The 10,489-nt window shown below is 34.0% G+C and overlaps 1 protein-coding gene across 1 annotated transcript; it reads left to right on the plus strand.

Moving 5' to 3' along the window:
• Positions 1-2,435: 2,435 nt before the first annotated feature.
• Positions 2,436-8,632, plus strand: LOC112502987 (ylmG homolog protein 2, chloroplastic). Its single transcript, XM_025107030.1, has 3 exons — positions 2,436-2,754; positions 7,391-7,590; positions 8,175-8,632. The coding sequence occupies exons 1-3, from the start codon at positions 2,503-2,505 to the stop codon at positions 8,449-8,451; spliced, it is 729 nt and encodes a 242-aa protein (XP_024962798.1). The 5' UTR covers positions 2,436-2,502; the 3' UTR covers positions 8,452-8,632.
• Positions 8,633-10,489: the final 1,857 nt, after the last annotated feature.

The following is a 10,489-nucleotide window of genomic DNA, read 5'->3' on the forward strand; positions in this document are numbered from 1 at the left end:
ACAACGTAAAAGGATTAGGAGATACCAAAACACAGTTAGGGAAAAATTCACCTTACAAAATAACACATGCAAAATCAGCAACTTTTCAGTAAGGATTCATATACATATACTACATATAAGTATAAGTTCGATATAAACTCACTGTGCTTTATTAAAAACAACCGAACGCTGTAACATCCAGTTCTTACCAACAATAGCATTAAACCTTCAAAGGCTCTAAATAGCCTTAAAACAGCCCCTGGAGTAAACATTTCAAGTATCAATAACCAACTATATCCCAACCTCAAGTTATACACTTTAGATCTTGATTATCCAATTTACATTTTCTTGTACAGCCCTCTGTTCAGCCCCTGTTTTACCATACTTAGATTCAGATTTAGCAATTGACCTGAAAATACTAAATAAAGTATCCTCTTAAAGCTTTATAACTCACTGCATGTTGCAGATTTTACCCAATTTAGCTTCATATTCACACATTAATCAACATTATCTTTTATAATCTTTCAAATGCAGATCCTAGCCTCTAAATAACACTTCTACTTGGAATAAACTCGTAATTAGAAGCATACTTTTGATAATTAGCACATAATCTTCAAGAATCTAACATGGATCTTCGAGGATTGAAGGATTAKTCTTAAGTGTGTGTAAATCGCATCTTGAGTGTGTGAGAGTTCTAGAGGTGAGAAAATATGACTGATTTAGAGAGCTAGGCATGGTTTTGACCTGTTTTGGTCAACAAGTCAACCTAGTTTGCCATAGTTGATAGTTTTAGTCCCTCATGCGTAATTTGGTCGTTTCAACTCCGTTTCGCACGAAACTTTCCAGATCTCATAATTGATATATAAGAGGCTTAAATATAAAATTTCAGCCTCTAACTCAATCCAGAAGTCCATATTCCAATCTAACTTAAGTAAGTACTAATCCATAAAATACTATACTAATTTAATTAAACATGCTTAGCAACTTAAATGGGCTTTTAGTAAGTTGGATGTTACACAGTTAATGCATTTTTTGATACATGATCCTCAGTTTCGATATTGAATCCTGACATTCTACCTAGAAATTACTGGAAACCGCATCACCAACACTTCTTAGCATCCAATGGTGACACGTTCATCATTGACATGATAAGTATCCCGATATACATTAGACTCTTTCCCAAGTGCCTAATCAAACACAAATTGTTGGTATCAAGTTTACATGGAAAGGATCTACTGATTAAGTTCAATATCCTCCATATACTACCAGGTCTGAGATATGCAGAATAAGGTCTCTGTTATAAGAGTTTTCTAAATCCTTGGAGTCCAATCCAAAGGCTCTACATGACCTCTACTCTTACCATGGAAACTCTCAGACAACAAATTATCTAGACTTCTTGTGCCTCTAACCATACTGAGTTCTTCACAAAAAATAAAAACCTATTATGGTTAAACCCTTCGTTCTTTGTTACCCTCCCATTCAAACAAAATGAAGACGTGAACCCAACAAAAGCAAGCCATCCCGATATGAATCCTGACCATTACCAACTTGCAGTTCAAGAATGCTCAAAACTCGTTAATCAAGGGATCATAGAGCCGATTACATCGCCGTGGCATGTGAAGCATTTTATGTCAACAAAAGAAGTGAACAAGTTCATGGTAAACTAAGATTGGTAGTAAATTATCAGTCTCTCAATCACTTCTTGGCCGATGATAAATTCCCTCTTCCCCAAAAGAAGTCGTTGTTCTAATCCCTGACAGATGCAAGAGTACTACCTAAGTTTTGATCTTAAAAAAATTAACATATGAAAACCTGATAGAAACTTACTAGAATTTATGACAAATGTAACAACGAACGATGGATAATGGAGCAACGCCGCAAACAACAAGCAACATATCGCGTTTATGAATATACAAATCAAGATGTTTACTTGAATTGAAGTTGTGGGAAGCAAGTCATTCAACAAAGTCAGGGAATGAACTACATAGTTGTTTACCAGCGGACGGCGATCTAAGCATACGTGCTGATAACGTGTTATAGAATAACCGAAAGAAAACAAGAATAGAATGGAGAGAATGAATCAATAATTCTCATTAATCAAAAGTCGTTTAAATAAGGATGAGATACAAATAGATAGCTATTATAGATATTAATTATAATCCATCTCTAATATGTTTATCTCTATCTATTACGTCATATTTTTTACATAGGATGTAATACAAGTAGATAACTATGATAGATATTAGAAATAATTTATATGTATTTATAATACTTAATAATATGATTAAATCAAACGATGATATTAGTATAATTTGTAAAAAAACATATTTTTAATGCATTTTAGGTAATATGATAAAAATGTAAATAAAAAAAATTATAAAAGGTAAGAATTTTTAATTTAATTAATTAAAGTAATAATAATTTTGGGAGAGTGCATATATCATTTGGCTGATATCCATACATCTCCAAATCCTATCTTCACCTCTCCCCCCATTCCAAAGAAGGAAACATAGAAAAAAAACAATGCATTCATCGTCTTCAAGAAGGAAGGATTCATGTGATAATGATCCAGCAGCCAATTCAGTGATAGTTGGTCTACCTCTCTCCTCTCTCTTGTTCTTCAAATCCACAACTACCAATCATTTCCAAAGAATCGTCACCGAATCGTCCAACACTTTGATTCGCAACCTCCGCAATTCCATTCATAAATGCCTCAATTTTCTCCAAAATCCCCTTTTCACCAAATGGCATTCTGAATATCACAACTTCTGCCAGGTAATTTTACCCTTCATTTACTTACAATTGTAGAATCCTTCACTAATTGGTCAAGTATTACACATGAACATGAAAATAGGGTTAAATACACAATCTATTTTCATAAAAGTTTTATTATAGCATTATATACTGTAATTTTTAGAACAAAAATTATTTTTATATTAAGATATTGTCATAACAATCGGTAAACACAGTTAACCGGTTGTATTAGGTGTACCTCTGTTGTCAATTGATCATGATGAGGAATTAGTTGGATATTTATGAGTATATAACTGCAAAACCTTCAAAGCAAGTGTTTTTACAAGTTTCGTTGGTACTTTTAGTTGGAAGTTTAGGAATATATGTCTTACAAGGACTACGAAATTTAGAACAGTTAACATTAGGGACCAGATAATTAACAATTAGGCATATTGCTAAATAAAATGCTTGTAATATTTTGGCAAAGAAACTTGATACAACTACATGTTCAGAACTAACAATTACTAATTAACAGAAAATAAATTGATTTTTCAACAAACCTTCATAAACAAAACTCTATACTTGACGAATCCCAACAAATTACTATAAAAAACAATAATGTTAGTGATTTTAGTGTCATCAACTAGTTTTGTTGTAATTGTGATTTATTAGAGATCGACTAGGGTGATAAGGCAAACAACGTGAATTAGGAAGTGGGGAGTGCACGCTTACAAATGTTATCCCTATCACCTTATATTGTCATAGAGTTGGGTCAAGAGGGGGCAAGGGGTAGTCCCCGAATCCCCTATGGAGGTTAAGAAGAGTTGACTTAGGAGTTTTAAGTTTTGAGATGACCTGGTCGAATTTTGGAAGGCTGGAAACCTTCTTAAAATTGTTCCTAAACTTGGTGAAAATTAGCCTAAGTATAGTTTAGAGCATTTGTGATCAAAGCCTCTGATCCTTCTGATCAAAGGTTCCGAGTCATTGTAACCGGAGCCTACTGTCCAGAGCTTTTGGACTTTGAGTTGCTAACCAAGGTTGGCGGATAGGGTCTCTAGACCTATTGTCCAAAGCTTCTGAACATATCTATATCTATACTATATTATAGAGTATTTGACAAAAACTCTTAAAACCCATTTTTTATGCATGAAGTACTGTTTATTGATGCATATTACTTACAATTCAAGATTACAAGTAATTTTGCGTAAGTACAACTTATTAAAGCTCCATTTTTGAATTCGTGTAACTAACTGCAGATAAACATAATCAAATACAGGATAAACATCCATTTTGTATATAGAAAATCTAAAATATAATTAAGATAATCATTGAGTTCTGACAGAATGTTTAATTATTATCTTTATAAAAAATTATATCATTAAACCAAAAATAAATTACTTTGTTATTAAATCTAAATTAAACTATAATAAAAAAATTAAATAAAAAGTTACACCAAAACAACGAGAACTATTAAGTAGTTAATTTAATACTAATAGCGAGTTTATTTTTTTTCAAAATTTTATGTTATCTTCAAATTTTATATTTCATTCAAAAATAAAAACATTATCGTTTTCTCAAAATCACATAAAATCGTATTATATCGATAGAGACAGAATAGAAACTAAATATTAAAATGGAAATTTATCTCGATGCATTGCACGAATACCCTTCTAGTAGTTTACTAATGTTAGTAATCAAAGCCTCTAGACCTTTTATCTAAAGCATCTAATCTGGGGTTTCACCTCTGCTCGGTACTTCTAACTCAGAGCCTCTGAAGTAGGTTGTAACTGTCGCTAATTCTTGTTCGCTAATGGTTGTAACTACAATGCGGTTACATGTTAACCACCAAACCTGTAACTGTCTATCTCCCTTCTGATATGGTGGATATATATATATATATAGAGAGAGAGAGAGAGAGAGAGAGAGGAAGATAATCATATTTTATTTTTGAAAGATAATCAATAATAATGTTTAAATGATTTTTATATAAAGGTGAAACCAAAAATCGAAACAATGATCTTTGTATGAAATTCATATGTGAAACCAAATAGTCAAAGTTTTTTTTTTAAAGTATATAATATTTATATACGGCAAATACAACAAATAAACTCACACAACCTCCTCACCTTTGGTGAGGTTTGAACCCTTGACCTCCTAGGAAGCCAAGGGCTACGATACCGCTAGGCCGAAGGCCCTTTGGTCCAAATAGTCAAAGTTCATGGATGAAATCAGAAAATTCATAGATGAAACAATAAAGTCGTTTAAAGTTCATAGGTGAAAAGCAATGATTTTTGTTTTTCATGTGTATGAACTTTGTTTGTTTCAAAATTTTTACCAAAGTTCATAGGTGAAACTAGATAGTGAATGAGATAATTGATGAACTTTTAAACAAGTTCATAATAGGTGAAACAATTAGGTGAATGCGATAATTAAGGAATGTAATAACTAAGTGAATGAGCTATTTAAGGAATGTGGTATCAATGTACAAATAAATGAAAATGTCCCGATTAACAAAATTTGTACTATTTTGTTGGTTAACAAAAGAATGAGCCTATATATATTACAAATTTGTGCCTTAATTCATGTATGTAAAAACAATGCATTCATCGTCTTCAAAACAAAACTAATTGTCTCTATCATAGCAAGTGAAGTAAAACAAAACTAATTGTCCCTATCGATATAATACGATTTCCAATACACGATTATAGAATTTATCCAAGTATACTCTAACCATAAAACCTAGATTCTCCGACAAGACAATATAAATCGCACTCATATTTAAGAAATGTAGAAAGAATAAATAAAACCTAGAATACAATATAGAATTGATGTATTTCTCTAAAGGTGAAAGGTTAGCTGAAATGATGTAAAAGTTGGAGGTAATAAATAATTTAAGGTTAGAAATTATTTCTCCATGGCAAAATGCTAGTCCATGGTGACTTGTATGCTGGGGGCAAGTGCCCCTACCCACCAAGGGTAGATCCGCCCATGCTCCGACCGACCTGGTGCACATCTCCCCTCTCACTTAAACTTGTACTAGTTTTGTTTTACTTCACTTGCTATGATGTTGCTCCATCCTGAGTGGTGCATCTATATGCCCTTGCAGGCTTACAACCATCCACGTAAACACAAAAGTATCCTTTCAAATATTATTGTAAAAGAAGTGTAGCTTCCCAATTAATCCACTATTCCTAGGAGATGACCAAATTGCCGATGTATCATTTCTCTCCTTAATTCATATGATCCAATTTAAACCGACCGATCCAATTAGAACCGATCGACTATAATCCGACATCCAATTGTAATTGGATCGGATGATCCAAAATTTCAACATCCAAATCGGATCAGTCGATTCTTGGATAGTAGTTCAACATCCAATAAAACCGAACTGATCCAATCCAATTCCCCATCCAATTATCATCCAAGTAATTTCCAATTAATAACTATATAATTATAACATTTTACGATATTGTTTTTTAGTTGATATTTATATATATTGTTTTTTTAATAACTTCAGAAAATATATGAATAATCAGTTGAAATGGTGGATTAATTGATTGAGTATTGGATCAAAGATTGGATGAATCCAATTAAGAGCATGTTTAGTGTATTCTTAATTAAGAGCATGTAATGTGTATTTAAGCATATGAATGAAATAGTTGATTTCATAATGGCAAACTTTTTTGAGTATTTTAAGTTCAAGTAAACATGAGACGGCTCCCCCCTAGGACAGAGACAAAAGAGTGGTGTAGAATCCCTCGATATAATAGATCCGAGCTATGATATCATATGAGAATACGTGGAACCCCTTTGATTCTTTCTTTAAAAGAGCCTTTACAGAGAGAGGGGAAGTTCCTATATATATATATATATATATATATATATATATACATGTTTGATGTTTGGTGTTTAGCCGATGTGGGACTCGTTAAGTAAAAATATTAATTCAAACTTGTAGCTTGAGCAACATAATTTTCTATGATATGTTACAGTTTTCAAGATATGACTGAAACTATAACATGTGTCTGTCAATGTTTATAGTGTTTGATGTGTGTGCATATTATATATATATATATATATATATATATATTTTGTGTGTGTGTGAATATACACACACACCCCACAAAAGAACATAGTTCTGCTTGTTATGTTCTGAGTTTTTGGTAAAGAGGATTGTTATGAGATTGTAGAAACCAAGTGAAGGGATCATTAAAAGGCTATCTATCATATGAGCCCTACCAAGTAAAAAATGTCTAAAGATTAAATCCATCCTTGAATTATCACAAAGGGTATATACAGGTTAGAAAGGTAACACCTAATCATATAGAGTAGGGATGAATATCCATCTATCCTGAATAATGGACAAGCATGAAAGGAAGCAATCTTTGCAAGATATGTTAATTGCTACTAATAAAAGAGACAAATAGACGAAATTATTATTATTATTATTATTATTATTATTATTATTATTATTATTCAGGTTGTATATATAATAATGATGTGCTTCTTACCTTTTGCACTCATACTTTTTCACAAGTTGGGGGGAGAGGACAGGTAGGCTCTACCTTCGAGTGGGATATACGGGGTTCATTTGAAGTGGTTTGGTTTTTATATATTGAACAAGTGATCTTGACTGCAAGGAGCAGAAAGTCATTTCTTCTTAACTTCACTCTTTCAGATTAACTGCAGAAAGCAGAGGAATTTGAAATCTCTATCGAATCACGATTTTGCTGCCATTATCCCAGGAGATTCTGTAGCAGGGCTTGTTGTGTCTAATGGTGTTCTAAATTTCTTGAACATCTACAACACATTGTTGGTTGTGAGGCTAGTTCTCACCTGGTTTCCCAACACTCCTCCAGCCATTGTGAGTCCCCTCAGGTATTTTTCTAGAAACCTACAATACTAGCCATGTTTTAAATGATGTTCTAGTTAGATCATTTAATAGCTATCATTCAAACAATATTCTTGTTGAAAATGGTTTGGAACATGAAAATCTGTTCAGAACACTTGTCAAACAAACGTTTATATTTCAGAACCAAAGCCTCTTAAGTCATTTAGGCTTGTCGTTCATTCGACATTAATTACTTCAGTTTCATCAAATAAAGGAACGATTAACGTCCAAGAGCATTGGTAAAGAATGATGTATTATTATACTTGTATAATAGGTTACAACAAAGCCTCATAAGATGAAGACTGGGAAATAAATATATAGAATCAAGCAGGGGTTTCTTTTAATTGAAACTTTTATGGTTTTGCATAAGGTGGTTTGACTAGCCATTTAGGACGTCCAATAGTCCCTTTTTCTCTCTACTCCTCGGGGTAGACCCAGACGCAATGTGGGATCCACTGGGTTGGTTTTACTAATGATTGGTATTTGGTTTTGGTCTATGAGATTCTACTTGATATTTGATTTTGGTTTAGTTTTACTGTTATTTGGTTTTACTGATTATTTGTTTCTACAGCACTTTATGTGACCCCTACTTGAACATCTTCCGTGGGGTTATCCCACCGCTTGGAGGGACTTTGGATCTCTCTCCTATACTGGCATTCCTTGTGCTAAATGCCTTAACCAGCACTGCTTCGGCACTTCCTGCGGAGCTTCCAGTTCCATCCACAGATCAAAAGGGCTCTTCACGCCCATCTTTTCACACAGCATTATCTCACCTTACCTCATCCCAGAAGAAATGGATGAAAAGGTTCAGTACAAATAGGTCCAGTGACTCGAGCATTGATGACTAATTCATGGAACAACTTCTTTTGATTTGGAAACTTGTATTGACAGCCTTTCTGGTGTACAATATTTTGTATTTTGTAAAGTCTCAAGTCATATATCTGATTGTGGTACTGTTCTTTCATGTTAAAAGTACGTACTTGTATCATATATTTGAGGCGACGAATAAGATGGTGAAGTAGTTATACCAGAGACTTGAGAGGGGAATAGTGCAAAAGAACTCCCACAGATTCAAACATATCCTGCTTCAATCCCACCATCTGCACTTGCGGGTTTCTGTGTCTACATGCAAAATTTCCTTTACTCTGCATAAAAGACATTCAAAATTACATAATCTCTTAACACCAACAATTTCTCACACTCCACTTCTTCCAAGTACGAAAAGATACCTGGTGCATCGATGTTTCCTCATGTGGGATCTTGTCCCACATCGGAAGGTAAACAAACAGTTGTTCAACTAATAAATGCAAATCCTTCGTTAGATCAAGTAAGTTGCATTTTTATTAATTAAACGCGTTTTTTTGTTTTATGTTAATTTCTGGATAATGTCAAAAGGCCTGTCAAGCCAAGCCATAAATACCAACTAATTCATTCATACAATCATCTCTCTATTTTCCCTGTAGATAGATGTTCATTGGAATACCAATTGATGTGTTCTTATTCTAGATTAGGAATCCTGGGGTGTATTAGCCAAGACACATTCAACACCTATTGTGAAAGCTGATAATATCCTACGAACGATTTAACTCTTTATCCTAATCTAATTCCCGTCTAATTCATTTATGTAAATATCTGTAATCTTAATCATAATTTTACCCATTAGTAATCAACACTTGAGATCGATAGCTTTGATTTTTTTCAAAGAACTTCTTTTATTGTGTCTTTGAAGCGATATTTTCAATAATCAATAGTAAAAAATTATTATTAAAGTATTGTCAAGTTTAAGTAACATTCTTTTGGGGGACGGAAGGAGTAAAAGCATACGAGTATCATGCAAAATGTTCAATGTTCAACATAAAAGCTAACGAAAATTCTTTTGAATCAAAATGAACACTACGGTATATGCAATGATTATGACTGGGCAACAAATGAGCTTAACTCAAAAACAGATTAAGATTGCTTTGGTACCCATTTCTCATTGGGTCAAGCGGAGTTAGAGGAAACATCCACTGACGCTGAAGACTTAGGGTCAGTAGGTGTCTTCACTGAGCCTGAAGAAGAGGCATCAGTGAGGTTCTTCATCTTAGGGGCTGTTTGTTTCCCTCTTAATGGTGACATTAAGAGGGAGCCTCTTAATCGGTCAGAGGCTTGGAGTGTTTGGCACAAAAAATGAAACCTCTTAATGGTTACATATCCCTCTTAACCATTTTGTGTCCAACCCTTCACTCAACCATTCAGATCTAATGTTTTCCAAAATTGCCCTCTCTACACAGCGTTTCCTTCACATCGCCTCCCACCCCTCACGATCGCCATCTCCGGTCGCCATCTCCGGTCGCCATCTCCGATCGCCATCTCCGGTCGCCATCTCTGGTCGCTCTTCCACAGTCGCCGTTCGCTCTTCCACAGTCGCCGTTCGCTCTTCCACAGTCGCCATCTCCGGTCGCTCTTCCACAGTCGCCATCTCTGGTCGAAACCACATATTGAAACCCTAATTTCTTGTATGAAACCACCGATTGAAACCCTAATTTTCTGATCGAAACCATCGCATAACCCTAATTTCTTGTATGAAATCTCATGTTGAATCAAGGCTAAAAACATTAAAGACACTGTGATTTAATAACAAATATGAAAGATGCATTTGGATGCTAACAGAGCCTTGGTTTGGATTAAATCATATAGAGGGGTAAAATGGTAATTTGTTGTCATTCAGATAACATTTACCAAACAACCATATTTCATTCGGCACTTAACCATTCTGGCCCTCTTAATCATTCTGACCACTTAACCATTCTGCACAAAACCATTCAGCAACTGCCAAACAGCCCCTTAGTCGTTTTCACAACTTTAGTGATAGATTTCACCTTAGTTGATTTTTCATCCTTGGTT

This window comes from Cynara cardunculus, unplaced genomic scaffold (genome assembly GCF_001531365.2).
Source record: "Cynara cardunculus var. scolymus isolate 2C unplaced genomic scaffold, CcrdV1 Un_Scaffold_2307, whole genome shotgun sequence".
Lineage (NCBI taxonomy): Eukaryota > Viridiplantae > Streptophyta > Magnoliopsida > Asterales > Asteraceae > Cynara > Cynara cardunculus.